Source organism: Falco rusticolus, chromosome 18 (genome assembly GCF_015220075.1).
Source record: "Falco rusticolus isolate bFalRus1 chromosome 18, bFalRus1.pri, whole genome shotgun sequence".
Lineage (NCBI taxonomy): Eukaryota > Metazoa > Chordata > Aves > Falconiformes > Falconidae > Falco > Falco rusticolus.
The window spans coordinates 715,234-738,366 of NC_051204.1; the positions used below are offsets into that span (position 1 = coordinate 715,234).

At 49.7% G+C, this 23,133-nt stretch overlaps 1 protein-coding gene across 6 annotated transcripts in view; it reads right to left on the minus strand.

Annotated features, from left to right (window-relative positions):
• Positions 1 to 23,133, minus strand: part of KANSL1 (KAT8 regulatory NSL complex subunit 1) — a 100,303-nt gene that overhangs the window by 71,083 nt on the left and 6,087 nt on the right. For 4 of the 6 annotated variants that reach the window (XM_037411370.1, XM_037411371.1, XM_037411369.1 and 1 more), the window contains exons 1-2: positions 20,672 to 20,964; positions 9,060 to 10,446 (exon numbers count right to left, since the gene is read on the minus strand). In XM_037411370.1, coding sequence (XP_037267267.1) covers positions 9,060 to 10,363 — 1,304 coding nt within the window. In that variant the 5' untranslated portion in view covers positions 10,364 to 10,446; positions 20,672 to 20,964. Of the gene's footprint in view, positions 1 to 9,059; positions 10,447 to 20,671; positions 20,966 to 23,133 lie in introns of those variants that run through there. The other 2 variants (XM_037411372.1, XM_037411368.1) reach the window with 2 other exon arrangements.

Here is a 23,133-nt window from a genome sequence, read left to right on the forward strand (position 1 = left end):
AGCCCCTGCGAGTGAAACCGCTCATCACTCCCTGTCTGCAAGCACCGAGCACACGCAGAAGGAGCAGCGACGTCTGCAACAGCCAGAGACCCAGGACCCAACCAGGATGGCACGCTGCTGCATTAAAAGGTGTCCTCTCCAAAGTTCCACAGGCACAAGAAACATGTGAACTACTAGTCAGCTTCTGATGCAGACAGAAGACAAGGGCAGGGCAGGACCAGTTGTCACTACGCCCAAGCTCTGCAATTATGGCAGAGAAAAATCAGAAAGCGGCTGTGCAGTCTGGCCAGGAACGTTCGTAGCCTCCGGCCAGTCCATCAGCTGTATCCCGAGGGCACCGACCAGCACAGGGACCGGCTTGCAGCAGCTTCCTACTCACAAGCCAGTGGGGCAAGGCCAAAAGCTCAGAAGACTTAATACCTAACTCAATAATACAAAGATTAAATACCTAACTCAATAACAGAAAACCACAGATGAGATACACGGAAGTGAGATGTTCATGCACCGATTTTAAGCTAATCTGGAAAGTAGGAATTTCTTGCCAGGTTCCTACAAGTGATTTAATTGCAAAGTCATCTAAACTGCAGTGCCTTTCACTGACCTCCACTGCTTCTGCTCACCTAACTGGGTGGAAATACGGGGCTAGGTACACGGCTACTGACACACAGCTCAAACTTACACCCACTCAAATACGTGCACACAAACATCCTTCTCTGAACACTTTTTCTCCAAGAAGCCACTTTTCTGTGATGTCTGTCTATTGCATCTACATAAAACCCCTTTGCTTCTTACTCAAGAGCTGATGGAATTTGATAATGCAATGTAACATCACCAGCCCCGAAACACTGAAAGCTCAATACTGGTCATAAAGTAGGAGCCGCCAGGGAATTCACTAAATGCAGATTGTCTGTAAAGCCGTATGAGCTTCTCTGCTACAAAGGCCTCTAAATGGAGACATCCAATTTTTAACTCAACTAAGCTCACAGAGACCCCCCCCAATGCAAACAGGGTAACAGCTCCAAACATTTAACTGAGTATCATGGAAGGTGATGATGAGCCCAGCACACAGGCTGGATAAACTGAGATATTTTTGACCTGGACCTGGAGAGTGAGTAACATCATAGTATTCGCAAAGCTTTACCTGTAGTATCAGAGAGGAAAGACCTTGTGACAAACATTCCCAAGATGACTGAAGTTCTCTTGTTTCCTGTTTGCTGGCCAAGACAAGTTCAATCTACCAACGGTGGCTGACTCTGGACAACACATCAAATCACTTTCCCCTACTTAGCATCAATTCTGCTCCGAACAGAAAATACAATTAGACTTCCCTCCAATTCACATTGCCTTCCATTAATATTTTAAAGTCCTCCCTTCTACAAATAAAATCCCAGCAACATTTCTTACAACATCGTTATATGTTACTATGGAAACTGCTAAAATGTCACAAATACAAAAGGCTAAAGCTCTGCTCCATAAGGAGTAGCCTGATCCTCCTTATTTCCCTCTTTCGATAATCAGGTGACCAAATGTTTTCAGCCTAATAAAAAAAAGTTACTGTTACAGTGGGGGGTGGGGGTTTTAGGTTTTTTTTCCTGTGCTGCTTTAGGTTACTGAATATTTTATTAAGCAAGCAGCCAAATGAAGTCACATTTCACAAATCCACCCTGCTGGGAGGCGCTTTTTAAGAAGTGAAATGGCACTCAAAACTATCTGACAAACTCAGTGCTGTATGGTGCTGCAAGGAGACACCTGAAACTGCAGAGAGATCTGTGGCAAAACTGCCCCTTTCTCCCACCCCCCCGACTGTTCCACTATGTAAGTGAGAGACAACTCAAATTACGTATTTTTACAGAGTAAGGACACACACATTTCGTGGATAAAGGGAGCTATAACTCTTCAAAATGGGCTAAGTGTCTTCAAGAATTGAGCACTTCTGGAAAGAGCATGCTTATGCTCATTCATAAGACAACACAAATTAATCTGCTTCAGAAGCAGAAGCGTCACGAGATGTGCCAGCCGAACTCTGCCACCACTATCACAGGGAACATCTCGTTTTGCAGTTAAGACATCATGGTTGCACATGAGCACCAGGGAGAAAACAGCCATCTGCCAAGTTGCTCACCTTCACTAACCTGACAGCTCACAACTAACAGAAGAGCTTTAAATACATCACTCTGTTGACCTCCCTGTTTGGGCACAACAACCAGCCACGGACAAGTGCTGGAACAAGTGTGTTTGGGCAAAAAGTTGAAGGCTGGTTTTGGGGGGGGAGCAGGCAATAAGAAAGCCACCTCCAACGTGACCAATCTGCAGCAAAATTTTTGAGACACCCCATCCTCATAACAAAATCAGTGAATTTAAGGTCTCAACAGGGCAAGTCTCTTGACTGTCCCCTTTTAAATATCCTCCTTCACCAAAGTATCAACCCCCACACTGCTGACGGGATGCAATTTAATAAAAAAGAATGTTCTACAGGGAAATCCCAGGCAGCGTTAACAAATCCTTAACTCGGCGTGCCCGTGCCAGGTACCCTTCCCATAAATAGCTCGTTCAGTGCTGAGGTCAAAGCTGGAGCAGGCATTCCAGAAAGTAACCTTATCACAGAGAAGGTCAGAAGGGGGAAGAAGGAAAAATAAAAAAAAGAGCTGGATGTTACTTAAGAAATAATTTCATTGCATTGACAAGGAGCACATCGGCAAGTCTTTCAAACGCAGAGAGCCACAACCAGAGGATGTTAAGAGACTCCTCCAAGCACAGTGGAGATCTGAACCATCCCCAGTTCCCATCTGGCTCCAGAGATGTGAAGGGCAGCTACAACAGACACAACTGCAATCTGAGTTTCTCTTTCCACCTCCCAGCTGAATCACTAGTCAATACACAAGCCTTCACCTATTTATATCCCTAAGTCCTTCCTTTCATTCAGAAATCCAGCAAGTAAAACCTAAGTCAATTTTTCAAGTCCTCTTCTACCTCAAGCGTTTTATCAGAGGATGGCCCAGCAAAGCCAGCCAGCTCTCCAAGCCTTTGGAACGAGACACTTGCAAAACGCACCATATCCAGGGTGTGCCCAAAACATGCTCCATGGAAAAATCTACTGGGGTAGTGCCAGTTTAGCAACGAAAACATTTTCCCCCAGCTGGAAGTCTAGCGCAGTGCTGCTGCCGAGCTAGGGCAACCAGAACCAGAACGTATCTGCTGGAAGGGAGAACAAAGGAGGGGGGGGGGGGGGGGGGGGGGGGGAGCCCATGTTACTGCATAATGACAATCAAAATCTTCCAGGAAGAATCACCTGCCTGTGAAGTACACCTTCACAAACTCTTCAAGGATGTCCATGCTTGCCACTGCTTCAGTTTGAATCTTAGCATGTAGTAATTTTTTGTCTTGTGCCAGCATTAACAAGAATAAAAACACAGCTCTGAATTGCGGCTGCTTACAGATGCTGCTGTAACGCAACACAGAAGTCTTTTTCCCATCCCCCACACCGGTATATTAGACTTCAATATTAGAGATCAGCTCTGAATGGGGCCCCTTTCCCTTGCTCAAACACTAACTTCAATTTCACATGAGATTGTAGGAAAGCAGACAAGTTACCACACTAGGTTTTTAATGCCAATTCACATTCACAAACTTCGCAAACATTTTCTTCTGCTGCTTCAGATGCTGTTACAGGCTCTTTCCAATGAAAAGCAAAGTAAATATTTATGCAACCCTCTCCAAAGTGTCACCCACAAGTCCTAAAAAAATCTGAACTAGAGCCCATTCTTACTCGCTGCCCCACTGGGTCAGGGCTATAGAGTCAAAGCATAGTTTATTGGTAGTGCCAGACACCAAATCAGTTCCAGCCCTCCACATTATCTTTAACACACCAGCCCAGTGCAGCCCCACGGCCCAAAAAAACAGGCAGAGAAGATCTGAGACTGAACAGAACCACCCAGAACCCTGCAAGAGCACTACCGGCATCTGCAAGAAAGATGCAGGCAGATACTCTGTCTGCATCCAACACCCCACCCCAAATTCAAATACCTGCCCGCACCACAGCACCTGACTCTGCTGTTCATTCTTCGCACACACGAACCAACACTGAGTGCCAGTTCCCTTCTGCTCCCCCCGTAACAACTGGAAAGATAAATTTTATTAAACCAAGGCATCAACCTCCTTCTCGGATAAGACCAACAAGACTGCCTTAACAGAGTTCTGTGGCTGGCAATGTGAGTACCTACATGGAGAACACCTAACCTCCCTCCCGTACTCCAGTACGGTCTGAACGAGGATCAAGGCTCGAATAAAAGTCAGAAGCAACTTATTAGAGACTCATTGTATCTATAAAAGGTGTACTATGACCAACATTTCTTGGAGAAATAACTGACTTTTTTTTTTTTTTCCTTAAGATCTTTCTCAAGTAGTGTTCTCATTTGCCCTCTTTTCTTAAAAGCAAGAGGGACTTGCAAAGTGTCCTACTTTGGATACCTGATTAAGCATTTTTGAACAATGAACTGCTCTCTGCTATTCTGCTTTCAAATGCAAAGCAAGAACATGTTCAGGATTTGCTCTCTTTCTGTCTTCCCAACGGAAAGATGCTTGAGGGACAGCTCTCCTGCCCAACACATTGCTGCTGAGCAGCACACGGATTACAAGCAATTCAGGTACGACATATGCAAGTTTTCATAAGGACCTGAAAAACAGAAGGTTAAGCCCTGTGCTGTCGTCAGTACCTACAAGCACAGCCAGAAATCAAGAACAAGAAAAAGACTACAAAGAGCCAAGCTGGTAACTAAGAAAGTCACAAAGAGCAGAGGCAAATTTCTAGGATTGCCCTGCATATATCAGTTAGTGAACGTGTTTGTGACCGGCAGGAAAAGCTTCCCGAGTCCCCACAGCGTGGGAACTGCCATCTGAATTACAGCTCCACGAAGTCACAGATTTGACAAATGCTATTTAATAGCCCTTGAGATACAGGATTCCTCATCGCGCTCTCACTTGAAAAATACAATCAAGGGAGAAAAATCAGAATCTCTAAATCCTATTTCTGCACCTACCCCTCGAACAATCGCTGACGCAAGTGCCACACGCATCCCTCTCCAATGCAGGACTTCGAAATTAGTGCTGACAAAAGCACTTCTTAGTGAGAAATCTTCATTACTACTCCATGTCTAGCAATTCTGAAATCCAGGCAGCACAATGTGGCACAGTACAGGGAGGAGTCAACACACGGGCTCCAAGGCTGTGAAATGATTCACCGCAACACCAAAGCACAGAAGGTGCTCGGATTTCCCACCAGTGAATGGGGATAATTGAAGTGTACTTAGGCATCGTGGCCACAGGCACTGTAACAACCACAGCCGAACGCGCTGCAGGCACTGTCTGACCCTTGTAAAAGGTGGTGTGAGAAGTTAGTCACAAGGAACTTCAGTTCGTTCTCAGCAGCTCAATGTAACTGCCCATCAGGACAGTGACTCTCCAGGTGACACACCTGAACTAAAAGATAAGTTCCAATTAAATATTTGCTTGAAAATTTTGCTGTGGTACACAGACCAAAGTTGAGGATTGTAAAGACTAAACCACATACCACTCACCACCTAATGACTACGTTTGCTGCTCGACATAGGTAACGAAGCAGCCAAAAATAATTGGCAAATTCTGATGAAACTAGTCTACAGTCAAATGTAAGACAATCAAAGAAACCGACCAGTCTGAGAAAAGCAACTACTATAAAGATGCACAAGCCACATGAAATGTATCCTACTTATATGTACTAGTACAGGGCCACAGAAGCACCAGGACTTTGCTAACTTGCTAAACCATCACTTGGCCAAGTAAGCCAGAGCTCAGCCAGCTGCCCTCCAGCACTGGGAGGAATTTGCATGTCCTGCTCCGAGCAACATCAATTCCTGATCCTGCCACGCTGACAGCTGCATCTGGGCCCTTGCACAGCTGCACAGGTTTCACCGCTGCCTACGGTCACACCCAGCCAAAGAAGTTCAAGACGATCCTCCGCAGGGGAGGCTCCGACCTGCCTTCGTCACCACCAAGCAGAGGCAACGCTGCCCTTGATCCGAAGTCTGCCACCGCACACGCCTTTGAAGCGATGTAAGAGGATCTTCGCTGTGAAGCAGGGTTGCGTGTTATTAATCGGAGAGCAAACAAAATGCAACGTGGTGGTCCTCGATCCACATAAACCTAAGGCTCCATCAGGAATCACCCCTGCCTGCACACGCTTTCTTTCCCCATCAGTTGCATGAGAATCAAGAGTGCGTTGTTAAACCAAGCCCATAGCTGGCAGGGCTTCCCAACAAAGGTGTAACAAATACCTCCCTGCTTGTTTATGCATTACATGATGGCCTGGTTATGCACCTGAATGACAGCACCTTCCTGGGCAGCAGATCTGCAGGTGCTTTAAAAGGACCTACCAAGTTCTGACAGATCACCAACACAACTGGAAAGATGCAGTTCCTCAGAGAGATGCTGTTATATAGCTGGGATCAGGCGGGCCAGAACAGTACAAATGCTTCAGAACCTGTCCTTGACCAGACACTGATTCTGGAATGCCACCATGCCAGAAAAACTCAAAGGTCAGCTCTTATCTAAGCATGATGTAAACACGTCTGTTGTTTCTTTTGCATCCTTCCACTTGAAGCCCAGAGGCAGTCAGTGACATGGCCATGTACTACAAGACACACTGTAGCGTGTAACTCTCACTGAAGGTCCAAAAGCAAACAAGCATCTTCTTGGGGGAAGGCAGGGACACCCAGGAGCAATACATAACCAAAGGCTGCTGACTGAGGGACGAGAGAGAAGGTTTGACACCAAGATATTGTCTCCCTACCAAAATTAAAATAACCCGGTTAAAAGTCTTCCTTCTAATAAGTAAGTTCAGCAAGCTGCAAAATCCAGCCAAACTTGAGCAACCCTGCAAGCAGCAAAAAGCCTTCGCTGCTCTGCGCTCACACAGATGTGGAACAATGGCTCTGTACAATAAGCTGGCCCAAGGCAGCTTCCCAGTGGAAAAGTCAGCTCTTGCCCTTCCTGTCTCTTAGCGCTACTTTGAAAGGAATGATATTCAGATGGACTCAGACACTCGTACCAGCTTTTAAGGTTGACTTCAGAGTTTTGCTGACAAGCACAAACGTGCATTCACAGCCTCAACTTCAGTAACACCAGAGCTCGTGAGACCCAACGTCAAAGCACTCATGCCAACACAACAGTCAATCCTGGGAAGGCCAATTACTAAATATCCACAGGCATAAACTTTAAATGAGGTTTGGTGGGCCTGGCCTAGATGCCAGTATGCATACACACCAGCTTCTGAACCTATACACAACAGAAGGAGCGTTCTTTTTATTAGCTTTAAAATCTTTGGCTTTTTAAGAGTACTTGGGAGGCTGGGGAACGTAAAGGCATGACTAACACAAAGGGCAGAAAAGTCAGCAAAAAATTTCATGCATCATGTCTCCGAATACCGCACTTCCTCTCGGGATTAAGAGGAGTGGCAAAGAAATTTCACTTTGCTAGACAACACGTGAATCTATGAAACCCACAGTGTGGGAAATCTAAAACTACTTTGGCCAGAATTTTAATCAAATGTCTCCTCTAATAACTATCACAATACTTATAAATGCAATTTTACTACTAATCCCAACAGTAAGTTTCTGGACATTATAAAACAGGAATAAAGCTATTAAACTCTTTTTTTCTAACAGCACCAGAACACCTTTATGTCCAGCCAGCAGCGATCACACGCTCAGCTACTAGGTTTGCACTGAAAGCCACGTTTAAGACTTCACATACAGCAGTTGATCCTATGCTAACATCTCAAAACATGATGTGACATTTAGCTGGAATTTAATATTCAAGAGCTGCAACATCTGTTTATCAGCACTCATCCATATGAGTGTGTTTTTGGAAGATGCTGACCAAGTACTCACACTGTTCACGTCCTCCTACTGAGCTCAGTAAAATTTGCGTCACACAGCGCTCGACCAGCCATTAACACTACTTTGGACAACAGGTATCAAAATAGATTTGGTTGTTTCTCCACAGAGATCTGAACAAACCCAGGATGCAAGAGTCCTCGCAACCATTTCCAGCCTTGATCAGAAAGCCATCCGCGTTCCAAAGAGGACCCCTGTGACTGCTGCAGGGAGCTTTTTGTCGACCTTAGCTATACTTCACAGACTGAGGTTTGAGTTCAATAGGTCCATCAGGCTGGAAGAGATCATCTACTGATGCAAGCAAGATTTTACACAGACTAGACACAGAATATGGCCTTTTAAGAGACTTGTGCCAAACGCTGTGATATGCACTCCTAGGGAAAATTCTTGGTTTGGGGAGAAAAATTTCTTGACCTGTCAAGACCTTCTGCCTTGACAAGGATCTTCCACCTCCACACACACAAAATGACACCTAATACTTACGCAAACAGCATCCAGTTAACAATATAATTATGAGGCTGTTGTCCTAATTCAGTGCAACTCCCAAACAAGAAGAAAATTCCCAATAATAATCTCCCAGATTCAAGAAGAGAACACACTCGCTTCACACTTCCGCTAGCCCTTGGACCAAATCCATTCAGAGTTTTTTTCCAGATAGTTCGTTTACAAAAAAAAAATAATTAAAAAATAAAAAATTCCCCAGTCACAAGTATGCTGTCAGCTATAAAGATTCTGACTGGCCTTTCTTTACATGGTTTGCAACAAAGATTCCCACTGTAAAAAGACAAACATCTCATTTCAGGGAAGAGGTCCAACACACGATGGAGAGAACTGTTTATAGTATTTCGGGTTTGTAACTGCAGCATGCTTGCATCACTCCAGCCAGCCAGCATCTCCAGGACTTGCTGCCTCACAACACCACCACTGACTACCGTATGCACAAAGAATTTTATCTTCAGTGTTGCATGTGCTGCCTGAACTAGGCAGCTGCAAATCACACTACACCGGTTTTGACAACCACTCCTTTGATCTAAGCCCATCAAAAAAAGAAGTGTTCCTACAAAACCCAGACTGTCCGCCGCCACCTTTCACTCCACTCTCCCCCCACCAGAGGTAAGCAAAGCTACTTACAGTGGTACGTGGGGTTGTTCTGGGTCTGCTTTGGTCAGTTCCTCTTCTTCAACATCAGACTCTCCTCCCGAGCTGCTGTCAGTGACATCCGAGTCAAATGCTTGTTCGCTGGATCTCAAGTTGGCCATACCACTGGCCGTGAATCTCTCCAGTTCTTCCGATACAGAGTCGCTCTTCAAGAAGCTGCTCAGGCCTTCCGAAGTAACTGTCTCACTTGCAGCTTTCCTCAAGGCTGCTTCTGCTTTTCTGGTCAACATCAGCTGGCTCCGATGCCTCAGGGGGTCCAAAGTTGGAAGCTTGCTCAGAGTTTTCTCCAAGAAGCCACCCAACTGCTGCTGGATGTGTCTTTCCACCTGCTTTGCCTGCACCACCTGCAAGCGTTTCTGCAGCCTGCGGGCACGGCTCTCAATGTCTGCCTGCCGTCGCAGCAATGCCCTCGTCCTCATCTCAGAGCCAAGAGCACTGTGGTGACCGGCCAACAGAGAAGGTTTCTGCTCCTCCAACTTACTGCTCCCAAAGTCAGAGTGACTACCAACACTGGGCAACCTCATCTCTCCACTGCCACCCTCGAGCACCCACTGCTGCTCTGTGGAATTAAGGGAAGATTTGTTTGCAGTACTATTATTGCTAAAGGGAGTTGTGTGCTCTGCATCAAGGCTTCTATGTGGAAGAGTGCAATTGGTCAACCCAGTCTTCAAGTCCCCCAATTCAGAACCTCCTGCATTATAGTCAACACCCTGAAGGGCAGCAGAAGGAGGAGCACACTTCCCACCATTCAGAGAACTAGAATTTTCATGGTCTGAATTGGTGCTTTTGGCCAATTTCTTGGCCAAGCCGTTTACAGGCGCTTGCGGGAGAGGTGGCTGGCTATTAGTACTCATCGTTTTTAGATTCTCCAAAGTGAATTCTAACACTGGTTGCCTCCCCAACAGATCACTTGTTTTCAAGAAGGACTGAGATAAGAGAGAGTGAGATTTAAGGACTGTCTGCTTGTTGAAGACTCCTTGCAGCTTCAGAGGCTCTTTTGAAGAAACAGATGTTACATCCGAGCAGAGATAAGAGGCCACTAGCGGCTGCAGCTTGCCCAGCTCTTCCTTTGTAGGGTTGTTTCGAAAATCTAAACTGGGATCCTCCGGAGCAATGGCTTTCCTTTTGGTGCCGTTGGCAGCCAGGAGGATGCTGTTGGCGTTGCCGTTGCTCTCGGCACTGCCAGGCGACAAGGTGGAGGACGGGGGAGCCAGCTTGAATCGGATGTGGTGAGCTTCAGCTGCTGCATCAGTGAGAGCGGGCGCCATCGCAGCCATTCAGCACAGAGAGACGGGAAGTCCAGCCTCTCCTGGTGCCGAGGCCAGCTCCACTGCCTCCCACTGCCGCTCCCGAGGGCAGCCTACGGAAGGGAAGGGAGAAGAGAAAGTTAGGCATTGCACTTACAGAAAATAAAACAAACAAGACTCACAAGAGCAGCGAGACTTATTGACTCGATGCTCTTGGTAAGGCCATGCAAGCGCCACGTTCAGCGGAGCATCCTCCCTCCATGGCCACCAGCCCCCTGCCCACAGCTGCCTGTGGGCACCAGACAGCTGAAAACAGAAGGAGCAACGCGCAAGGGGGTCCCAGGATCTCCCAGAGCCAATGCCTGGCCATAACTACTCTCAACTCTCCGTCCATCCACCGAGCACACTTGCATCCCCCGGACCTTCAGGAAAGGCCTGGCCCTGGTTATACCTATTCCTCAATGCCTGCAGCTCGCCAAATTAATCTTTTAAAACCCTGAGCCACATCCAATAAAACAGTTTTCACTGCTTCTACTGCTAACTCAGGTGCATTAAAAATGACAAATTAGAACTATAATGTGTAACAGAGACAGAGCTTGAGGGGAACAAAACTCCATATGTTTAAACTCCCAGTGGCTGAAGAAAGCCCACCACCCCACAGCCCCCCGCAATGCCACTGCTCCCCCGAAAGCCTGGGATTAAGAAAGTTGTTTCCCTGGTGTGTACAAAACCTGCTTTCCCAGAAGTACATTTCCAAATAAGCCAGGTGATTTCCAGTGTTAGCAATTCCCACTTCTCTTTCAGGAGCATGGATAAAGATTAACCCACACACACACCATGACAGAGCAGTTCTACGCTCTGACTGGAATAGCAAGCCATGGCTTAGCTCAACTAGATCAAACAAGTTAAGAGAAATAACCAAAGACCTTCATTCATGTACATTGCAACTGCTTCCCACCCACCTTCAAGCTTCTGGTCATTTACCTACTTTCTTTAGCACTAGAAGTGTCAGTGCTTTTTAATGCCTTTTGGTTTTGTTTTTTTTGAGCTGCATTCACATAGCCCACAGCACAGGCTGTTCTACCAGTGCAACATTTACTTTATTTTCCTTCTGCTCCTGAAGTTATCTAGCAACTTCATATGCTATTACAATGTCAATTTAATAATAAAAAATTGCCCTGATCTCTTGCCTGATATGCCAAATCCTCTAATTTCACATAAATTTGCGTAAGCTTGCCGTAGCTGTTTGTTAGCACACCCCATATGACATATATGACAAAATTAATATACCACTCTACAGGAAAAGTGAGGACGATCTCAAGTTTGGGTATGTTGAAGGAGCACAACGGAACAGCCCGTTGTGTTTGCAGCCTTGTTCAGCCGTGCCGCAGTGGCTCCCGGGTGTCAGAACCCTGTCCCCACGCCAGGGACCACAGACGGACACCGGGGCATGAAAAACACCCACTATAAAGCCTGACCTTTTGTCAAAGGTCTGAGACGAGGTGGAGGGGCAAACCCACGACCCCACGGAGGGAAGGCCCGTGGGACGAGCCCAAAGCCGTTCGGTTTCCCGTGAGCATGTACCGTGGTCGACCGGCAGCTCCCCACTAGCTCTGCAACACAGACCAGGCACGGTCTCTGCCAAAATGCCACCAAACCCAGCAAAGTGACACAGAGCAAGAAGACAGGGAAGAAAGGATGAACTGCCAGAGGAGCCGATTAAAATTAAAAAAATACTGAAGCTATTGCAACAGAAGTACGGAGATGTTAGAGGTGGGTTTAGACTTCAGAAGTCCCCTGTTCACAGAACGTAACATATTTTGTCATCATATCTTGTCCTTACTGAAAAAAAGGATACCACATGCCGAAGAACTGACTGCACGCTTATTTAAAATGGCTTTTAGCCACCACTTGGGGCCATAAATAAAGACTGAAAATGACTATTCAGGGAGAAAAGGAAAAAAAAAAAAAAGTAACTTTCAGGGAACTCTCCACTTATAGCTAAGATGCCCTTGGGAGAGGAGGAAGACTGTCAGGATAGAGGACTTCCCCAACTCCAGTCACCTACCAAGACCTTCACTACAGCGACACATACGCTGGGAATGACTGTTCGTAACGGTCGTTCTCAGTTCTGCACAAACAGGCTGGTCCATCTTCCAAAGGGAGATTGGATCACTGCTCTTCACCATGTTACTGCCGCAGCACTGCGAGATACGAGAGCAGCTTAGGAAACACCTGTAACTGCAGAAAGGCAGGAAAACCTGCGCTCGGTGCTGGATGCAATGATTCTTTACGAACATACCTGCACCGCACTGCAGTCACTTAGGAGTTTATACCCAGGCCAAAGAGAATTGTATGAGTAAATTTGTAGGTCATCAACTTTAGTTAAACAGCAAAAGAAAGCAGAAGCAAAACTTTCATACTGCCTTTTCCTCCGGGTTAGCAAACTCACTTTAAAGAGAAAACCCTCCTACTAAGCTACTGCAACTTTCCTTGGCTTTACTTTTAGTTGGGTGGACAGCATTTAAAATACTTTGGAAGCCTGGAAAGCCTCCCTTAAGAATAACAACTTTGTTCTAGCAGCTTAAAAGATGACCTCCAAAAGTTATTGGGTGTATTTTTTTATTATTATTTTATTTAAGTCCTTAAAAACTACCTGTGTGCTAGACAGCACTGGTTTCTCTACTCTTATAAAACAATCCTTGGAAAAAAAATGCTAATCAATACTTGTAGGCAAGCTTCCTCCCTCCATCTGGAAGTTTTGGTTGCTAGTAAAGCCCTATTACTCTTATCAGTAATTCCCAGCAGGGAACTGGAGGGGAGAGGGTGGCAAGGCCTCTCCAAGGTGACCATAGGAAGGAGGAATAAAGAAAAGGAAAGGTCATAGACTGGAATGGGAAGGTTGTTCACAGGGACACGGTCTTGAGGAACTTTCAAAGCATCCTGAGAATTCTGCCAGTAATTCCAAGACTCATCCTGAATCTTTCGTCTGCCTGGGGGACTCAAATCACGCTGGTAGGTTCTCCCCGAAATGCTACCACCCAACAGTATCTGCAGATCGATGCGAGTACCCTTGGTCCCTTTTTCTCCAGCAGTTCTCCACCAAGGGTCTACAGCTCCCAGCACTCAAGCCGACATGTGCATGACCAAGAGCTCTCCCCCTGCACAAGCCCTGCCGGCCACCGACCCTCTGGGCTAATGTGCCACCACGGCCCCACACCGCTGGTGAAGATCCACACGGAGCTGCTTCTGGAAGGCCAACGTGGCGTTTACAGCGTGTCTTAAGATAATACTCAAAATCCACGCACACGTTCTTCGTTTTCACTTCATAACTAGCGCACTGCCAGAGCGGTTAGCATTCATTAACAGAGGAAAGACGAAAGGCCATAGCAAGCAGGTAAGAGAAGGTAACCGTAACTCACCCACCCACTCTCACTTCCTGAGGGGCGCAGGCAAAGCCACCAAGGGAGGAGAGTCACTGGCCCACTCTGGTGGCCTCACTGACAACTCCACATCAACTGCGACATCCCAGCTCTTACCACTTTTGAAACACAGAGCAGAGGGAAGAGCTGGAATAAGGTCGAGGCAACAAAGGGATGTTAGAAGAGGCACGAGGAAGGCGCCCAGTCACACTATATCCCAGAGCAGCTATCGGGTCGCAACACCCCGGAAAATAATCCTTCAGCATGCTGACTTATTCAAGACCGTCTGCTTTTAAAACCCAATTTTACAACCAGACCTTGAAAGGAGAACTGGATTTCCAAGCACATGATTTTGTGCAACACCTCAGAAAACAAGCCCAAAACGCACAGGGGAAGTTTCTGCACCCCCAAATCTTTGTGACAGTTTCTTGGCGAGAAACTGGGCACCTGTGCTTCCAGCGAGGCTCACAAGGAGATCGGGGGAGCTCCGAGTGCTAGACGCCAGAGGTAGCGACAGCCTCCTCTTTGCCTACCCACCCACTCACTCATTCCAGTTTCTCTCCCGAGGGGCTCTCCATGTCCCCCCATGGCCACAAGTGCCCCCCCCCCCCCCAGCCCTGCACCCAACCAACCACATCACCTCTGCCTTCAATCTCTCCCAGCAGCACACACATCTACCTCACATGTTTATATTCCCTGAATTACAGTTTAATCCCCCGACATCACGCCCAAATTCCTGCACCTACTGTCTAGTTTCATCATGTGCCAAACCACACTGGGACGGCTCTTTACAGCTGCCATGAGGCCACCTCATGTCCCCTGACCTCCTCCTCCAAGGCGCTTGCCCAAACCCACTTGGGCATGCGCCCCTTCTCCTGCAACCGGTAGGAGAAAGGAAGGCAGGAGGGTTACAGGGTGGCCACACGGATTTAAGCTCGACACACCATAAATGATAAATAACCCCGGTTAGATACGAGCCTCCTCCAGCTCACTACACGAGCACCCGTGAATGCCTTCACCTCCAAAGCTCCGTCCTACTCAACACCCAGGTTGTGCAGAGGACACATACACAAAGGTGCTGCTGCGTTAGAAGCAGTAAAAGCGAAGCTCCCCTGAAGGAAGTGAATATTGTACCAATTCCCACTTCCCCTCTCCTCCCCCGCTACGCATCAAGAGTGCGGCCAACCCCTGAATTTGTGTGGTTAAACATATCTTTTAAAGAGAAAAAAAGAAAAAAAAACAACCACCACCAAAACACACTCAAAAAAAGCCAAACTTGCTAGAACAAAATCCCTATACACTGACATTTTGCAACTGAAACACACCATCCATCCTTCTGAGCTCAGCAGAGCAACTTCAAATGCAGGCACGCAATACGCACGCTAACACCCTGAGCCCTAGAAACATCCTCCACATCAAAAACGTACATCTACCAAAAGTTATACCTGTTATGCATAACAGATCCTCTACATGCCTTTTGTTATTATTTTTCAACATTTTATAGTTGTAAGACAGATGTTTACCAATTTAGAAAGAGATTTACATGAAAAGTAACTCTCCGAGCTTTAACTAAGGAAACGTGACAGGCAAGTACAGGACGATAAACTTATCGATAAGCCGGCTATCACGTGCAGTTTGGCAGCCTGTACGCTTGTAATGACCTACATTTGGGAAACACTTTGAAAAAAAAAAATAAAAAAAAGGTTAAGAACAACAGATTTTTACAATACATACATGAGTACCTGCCACATATATTAACACTACAGGCTCGCACCTAATCTCTCTGGGTAAAATCAGAATTTTAATATTAAGAACATCCCAGGGAACGGTACTTATGCACTGGAACAAACAGGAAAGGTATTACTGAGCTCCACTTTCATAGCCCTTGTTTCCAACCAGAAGCCCTCAAGATTAAAATAAAAGCTGCCGTTTCCACTCGCTGGTCCACACGAGTGGCAGGGTCTGTTGGTCAGCTCTAAACAGCAACGTGAGGCCTCCGTCAAGAACAGTTTTCTTTTATGCCTGTGAATTCTCACTGGATAAAAAGAAACCAAATCAATTCTACAATTTGAGGCAGAGAAGGTTTTATCAATATGATGTCAGAAAGAAAAACAAAAGCCACAAAGCAAGATTAACTGTCATCTCTCCAATCAGAAGTCTGTAAAGTTAAATAATTAAAAGCGAGAACGGCTTCACCTGAAAAATGAAGTGGCTGGAGACAAAAATACCCGTTGCTGTTAAGTTACTCCTCAGAACAAAGTTGCCCTTTACAGTAAAATAAAAAGAAACGTGGTTTAAAAAACAGTAATGGGACATTTACAGAAAGCAGCAGCCTGTCAGAGACAAAAACAAACAAACAAACAAAAAAAAGCTTTAACTGTGAAATCCAGGTCTCCCCCCATCCAGTATCAGAGAGATTTTGTTTTTCTTTCGCATAACCTGGGCAAGTTGCCCAGGAAATATGAAAACCTGAACTCAGGACTCGGGGAGCAAGTTAAACAAAAAACAGAATTGCCTTCCAATTTTAAAGATGCATTTTCTTTCACTCACTAGGTGCGGTCATACCAACCTTTGCTCAAAAGCCTACGATTGATACCAAAACTTTTAAACCCCACCGCTGCCACCCTGCGAATGGCACCACCTTAATACTTCATATTTTAAAACAAGGCACGGACTGTCACTACAAGAAGCCTTTTAGAGCGCCACGCGTTAACTGGTCATGTCCTCAAGAGGAAATAACAGAAGAGAGAGGAGCAGAATTAAGCATCTCCAATCACTAGAGCCCTGCCCAACCTGGTAAACTCGACCTCGGCTGTGTTTAAATACCTTATTTTGAATGGAGTTCGCAACACAGTTCTCCAGGACACGTCTGCTCAGCTAACTGCAGATCTCAGCTTTTATTGCTCCTCGCATCTCAGAGGAGAGCGAGCAACCCACAAAGACTGCCATGGCAGCAGCTGAAAACAAGATGACAGGAACTCCAGGACAGAGGTACTCGTTTAATAGAAGGCGACGTTCAATCACACATCGCAAGTTCCTTTTCATGGGCCTAATTACAGCCTGAGCTTGGTTTGCTGTTTCTCATTTAGCATCAGGCAACTTCACGGTAACCCTTCCCATCATATCCTCTGTCGCTGCAGACTCAACAGGAAGCTATGAAGATTTCAGAGAGCGGACTCCCAACCTCTGGTAAAACTGAAAATGAGAAATCTTTAAGGTCTACCTTCTGCCAACATCTCTGAGGCCCAAAGCAGCTCCTGATACAGAAGTGTAAGTTTCAACTGAACTTTTTTTTACAATAGCGGGGGGGGGGGGGGGGGATGGGCGGAGCTTTTTGTTGTTTTTTTCTTTACAATGCTCGCCTTTCTACCAGATCCACAAAAAATAAGTTTGCCACAAGAGACTAACTAAGGAACAGATAAACATGCGGCCTGTTCAGGCTGACAGCTACTCCCATTTCCCCTCTTCAGATGCAATTTTGTTATCCTTTTCCTCATAAACAGCAGTTTCATCACTAAATTCAGATACCGCACTGTCAAAATTCTGTCTTCCAGAATTAAGTCTTCACAGCTATTAGCATATCCCATTTCGCTGTTTGCCTCGTTCTCTAAACCACGTTCTACCGTGGCAGTCACCTGCTAACAGCAGTTTCATGGCAGGGGGAGATACATACGGATTTTCTAACTTACTCTGAAACCTGAACAGGACCTTATCCAAACTATCCTCTTTCAAAAACATGGGTCTGAACGCAGGCTGAGGGGGACACACATGGGGTTTAGTGGAATTAAGTTTACTCCAGCCCTGCATCACCAGGATTCTTGCTGATTTGAGTACAACTCCTTGCCCAGCCGAGGAAAAAACAGAAAGCCTTTATTTTTTTAAATTTAAACGATGTTACAGAAAACTGCATCCTGGAAGATGCTGCTGAAGTGCAATTTGCAAGGAAGGATTCTCAAACCAAGCAGCACGCTGCAGTCTCTGCATTCCAGACAGACATTGTATTCCTGGAAGTTATGAGCAGGGACACGGTATTTATAAAACGCAGCGACGGAAACGGCACTTCTCAGATCACCTGCCATCCTGACTGCCCAAATGCTAAGAGGCTCTTTTTAACAAAATGATGAACATCTTGAGAAGAGGCATGCGTGCAGAACTTGCTCATTATTTGGTCTGATCAACATATGATCCACCTGAGACACTTATGCCTAAATGGGAATTTAATTCAGTGTAAGTTGGCCCACCTGTTTCCCACAAAGTCCAGTAAAAAGCAAACAACAAAAAAAGCAAAATCAGGTGCCTGTTAAACCAGGATGGGCAGAGAGATCACTGACCTACTCTCAAAATAATAGTTCCAGACAAATAAAATTTTCCCGAAAAGAAAAATGGGGCGGGGGGGGGCAGAGAAGGCCCACAAATCAAAATAATGTGCTGCTCACCATTTCTCTCCCCTCCCCAAGCTTTTACCCTTTCCCTGCCTCAGTAGGGCCTAAAGTCCTCAGGCCTTATCTTTTTGCTACACATGAAGTCTTATCCTCCCTGGAAAAGTCTTTGGAGGTTCCTAAGGACACGCACCATTCACTGCCTGAGCCGAGAAAGGGTGGAGTGCTGAAACTCCAGAGACAGTCTTTGTTCAGAGTGTTCATTAGATAATGGCAGTTGCATTCACAAAAACACAGTTATAAACAGGGCAAAAGGAAGTGACTTTGGTCAAAGAACTGCTCAGTTTTCACCCCTGACTTGCGTGATGTCAGAATTTCACCAGCTCTCCAGTTACCGGATGATCTCTGAGAGCAAATGAGACTCAAAATACAGCATTACCAAAGAAAAAAAAAAAAAGAAAAAAAAAAGAAAAAAAAGGAGAAAGAGGGGAAAAAAGGTGTAAGACAAACACACAGCCACATCTGCCTGGTCATCTGCTGCTTTATCACCTCTGAGGAGGGAACACAAGTCATCCTCATTGCTAAATCATTACAAATCAGCTATAACAGTATCACAACCAAGTTCCACAATTAACTGCTCCTGCAGCATATCAAACCATTAAGCCCAACACAGCTGTGCTACCTTGGCAGCGTGGCTACAAAAAAAAACAACAACAAAAAAAACCAACAAAAAAACCCCCACCATACCCACCCCTCCCGCGCCAAAAAACATGTCGCCTGTAAGTCGACTCTGACAGTGGCCCAGAGCAGACACCTCGAGAAGGGAAAGCGACCCCCTGGGGTCCTGGTCCCATCAGCAGGTCGGGGGCTTCCCAGGCTCTGCCTTTACGGCCCCCAGGTCGACCCTGCCTTATCTCCCCCTTCCCCAGTTTAAAAGGCTGCTGACTTCCCAATTACAGAAATAACATCATCAGATCGAACGGTATTGCTACCCACACCGTTCCCGTGCCAGAACAAAAATCCTAGAGGACTACAGGAAAGCTGGGGAAGAGCATCAGAGGTTCCTCCATGAAAACAAAGGCTATAAAAAGGACAAATACGGCTTTAAAGTGAAGTTGCCTGTATCCAAACAGATCCCTGGATTCGTTAACTACAGCAGAGGTTTAGTCACACGGTCAGGGACACATAACGCCTTAACTGCTCCCCCAAAAGTGTTTCACAGCCCTGCTGTCAGCGGGACCGTGCCGGGGCTGAAGCACTCTCCCACTTTCCTACCTCCGAGAAGCGGGCTCCTACCTCGCCTTATTTTTAGCGGCACAAAGCACACTGGACCCAACGCATGACATGATGTAACCGCAAACACGGACACGGCCCAGAGCCCTTCAAAATATAATGGTCAGTCAAAACAAATAGAAAACCTGCAGTTCCTCCCATATCCTGACCGGTTTCATGGAAAACTACAGTTTGTCATTCAAGCGCGTTTTACATAACAGGCCACATAACCTACAGGGTGCCTGCGCGCCCATCCACCTGTGCACAGGGATGAAGGGATGGGGCGGGAGCGGTGGCACCCCACTGCCCGGTGGCACCCCGCTCCGCCGGGGGGGCTGCCCCTCCTGCAGGAGGCAAGGCTGCTTTCCCAGGAATTCAGCCGCTGTGGCTTTCCTCCGACATGACCCCCACTCATACCCAAAGGGGGGGAAATTTCTCCATATCGAGCACTGGAAGATGCTAATCCCGCGATGGAAGTAAACACACGTCCCGGTCGGGATCCCGGGGCTGCCGTGCCCTCCCGGCTCGCTTGGAGAAAAATAAATTCTGGATCGACGGGGCCGGTTGGAAAACAAATAAAATACAAAATATGCAGTCGGAAAGTAAATACAGGAAGATGGCTTTAGCGGCCCAAACCCACATGAAAAATTACGCTATTGTAAAGCCGGGAGAGGGGGCAGCGCCGGGTGACACAGCCCGGCCCGCGGTGACAGCGGCGGCCCCCCGGGACCCCAGCGCGCCCGCTGCCGGGGCCGCGGCGGCTGCTCCCCCCGCGCCTTTGGCAAGACCGAGGTTATGCAATTAATTTTTTTTTTCTGTTTACTTCTAAAACTTCGCGTGTACACCCCCCCCTCCCCAGGTTAGGCAACGGTGCCCCCACCCCCCACCCCCGTCCCTCCCCGGGGGAGCGGGGCCGGGCTCCGCCGCCGCGGTGCCGCCGGCCACGTGAGGGGCCCCGGCCCGGCGGGACCCCCCCCGCCCACCCGGGCGCCGCCGGCCCGGGGATTTCAATTTAAAGTGGCGCCACCCTCCCACCCCACCCGCCGGAGCCGCAGCACCGGGGGAGGGGGGGCCGCGGGGGGGGGGACGACGGGACCGGGCCGGCGGGTCACCCCGGCCCCCCCCGCACTTTCCGCGGCCGCGGGAGGGGCGCGGGGAGCGGCGGCGAAGTCGGGGCGCGGCGGGGCCCGGCGGCGCTAACAAAGGGGCGGCGGGGGAGGCGCGGGGCGGCGGGCGCGGAGCGGCGCGGGGCGAGCGGCACCTACCACGTGACGAGCGGCGAGCGCGGTCCGGGCGGGCTCGGCCCCCCCACAAAATGGGCGCAGTTTGCAAACAAACCCCGGCCGAGGGGCAGCCGGGGCACCGCGCCCGGGCGCCGCCAGCCCCGGCGCCCCCCCCGCCCGCTCGGGCCCGCCCCGGCGGCAGGGGGGATGGGCTCGCCCGTCTCCCTCGGCGGGCGCAGAGCGGCGGCCGCAGTCCGGGCTGGGGCGGGCGGGGGGCGGGGGGGGGGGTGGGGAGCGACCCCCCCACCCCCGGTTCGGAGCGCCGGGCGGCGGCGGCGGGGCGGGCCGGCCGGGCGGCGGGGCGCGGCGGAGCGGGCGCTGCGGTGCTTTTCTTCTTCCCCCGGCTCCCCCCCGCTCCGGGCGAGCGCGGCGGCGGCGCGGCTCGGAAAATGGCGGCCGGGCTCCTTCTCTGCCCTCCCCCTCCCGTCAGCCGGAGAATGCACCGGGGGGGGGGGAAGGAGGAGGAGGAGGAGGAGGAGGGGGGGCGCCGCAGCGCCCCCACCGGCCGCCGCGCGCAACCGCGCCCGCCGCCGCCCGCAGCCAGGGGGCCCCGCCGAGCTCCCGCCGCGCGGAGGAGCTGCAGTGCGGGAGGGGCGCCCGCCGCCGCCACCGGGCGGGGGGAGAGGGGGAGGGAGGGGAGGGGGAGGGGGAGGAGGGCGGGGCAGACCCGCCGCCTATTGTCCAGCCGCCGCTGCGGGTCTCTGGCGCCGCCCGCCAGGGGGCGCCCGCCCCGTACTGCGCAGGCGCGGCTTGCCGCCGCGCGAGGGCAGGGTTGCGCAAAGGGCGGGGGGGGCCGCGCGCGGGGCGCGCCGGGAGGTGTAGTGCGGCCCCGCCACGTGCCGCCGGCCCGCCGCGGGGTGGGGGTGGGGGTGCCCGGCCGGCCGGTACAGCGGCACCCTCACTCGAGGGCGGGAGGGGCCCGCTCCGGGCACCCCTCCCACAAGTACACCAACATCTCCCGCTTTCCCAGCCCAAGCCCCCTCCCTGCAGAAACCAACCAACCAACCTTTCACATGGTTCCCCCTCCCCCCGCCCCGTACCGGCCCGGTTCACACCCCCTGCCAGACTCCAGCGTCACCGCCGGGACCCCGCCCCCATGCCCAGTAACTTCGCCCAGCCTCCCCCAGCCCGGGCAGGCAGCGCGGGGTCACTGCAGCCAGCCCCGGGATGCGCGGGGCCCCCCCTGGTTCCCTACTGGTGGGCAGAGCCCTGGGCGCTGCCGCCGCTGCGGGGGCGGGGGGGCCTGCAGCCCTACACAACGCTTACACCCCCGTACACAACGTTACACAACGCTTCCCGTACCCCCGATACTTTCCCCCCCTGCTCCCCACGCGACCCCCGACCAAGCCGCAGGAGGAAGCGGCCCGGGCGCGCAGCACTGGTTTCACCTCCCTGACCTTCACTGTTGCCATCTGCACGAGCGGGACAGTGGCCCGGAGCCAGCGCGGGCACGTCCCCCTGCCACCCCGGGGGCCACCGGCCCTGGCCCCGCACGCCCCCCAGCAGTGATGCGGCTGTGCCAGCGTAAAAAAGTGCTTTACAGCGTCATGTGCCTGCAACGGGAAAGGAGCCGCGGCCGGCAGCACCCGCGGGGAGAGCACCGGCCCCCGGGAGCTGGCTTCCGAGCCAAAAAGAAGTTGCACTGTAACCTGTGGAATTACCGGTAAAACCCACAAACACCGTTTCGGTAGCCAGCATGGGCAACGCAGATGGGGACTACGCAGCACGCACAGCCGGGATCCCCTTCCTCTTGCTTCCCATCCCCCTGCCACACCAGGAGAGCGATGCTCCTCGCCTTCAAAAACCATCCGGAGATGCAAAGCCAAGGTGCTACCGCTGCTCTCTGAAATCACGATACCGCTTAACAAATCACCTCGTGGAACTCTCATTACAGTCGTGTTTTTGGGTCAGGAAATCAACAGGAAACACATTTCTCCTTTTTCCTAAGGGCCTCTATGACCAGCTACCCCAAAATGACCCCAGAGGCCAGGTATTGACTGGGCCTCTGCTGACCAATGCCAATGCTCAAAATTTAGCTCACACTTAAATGTCTTTCAAGAAAAATGTCCAACTGAGGTCAGCAGAGGCCACTACTGGGTTTATATTCTGTCCTTGCCCACGCTGCCCCTTGCAGCCACAGCCCTCCCCTCCCAGACTGCTGTTCCCTGTCCCAGCACACCAGTTACCCAGTCTCAGCAATTTCATGCAGCACTTGGGAAAAAATGAGTCTAGGATCCTTGAACTGGGCTTTAAGTTCACGATGAAATGGTGCCAAGGAGGACATCAGGACAGCCTGTTATCAGCAACCCCACAGCCAGCACAGAACCGGGTCACACGGAGAATCCCTGCCATTCTGAAGGGTAACAGAAATACCGACAGTCGCATGATCAGCTCGGGCACCAGCTCCAAACTTCCTCCTGATCTGTTTCTCCTCACTGCACCTG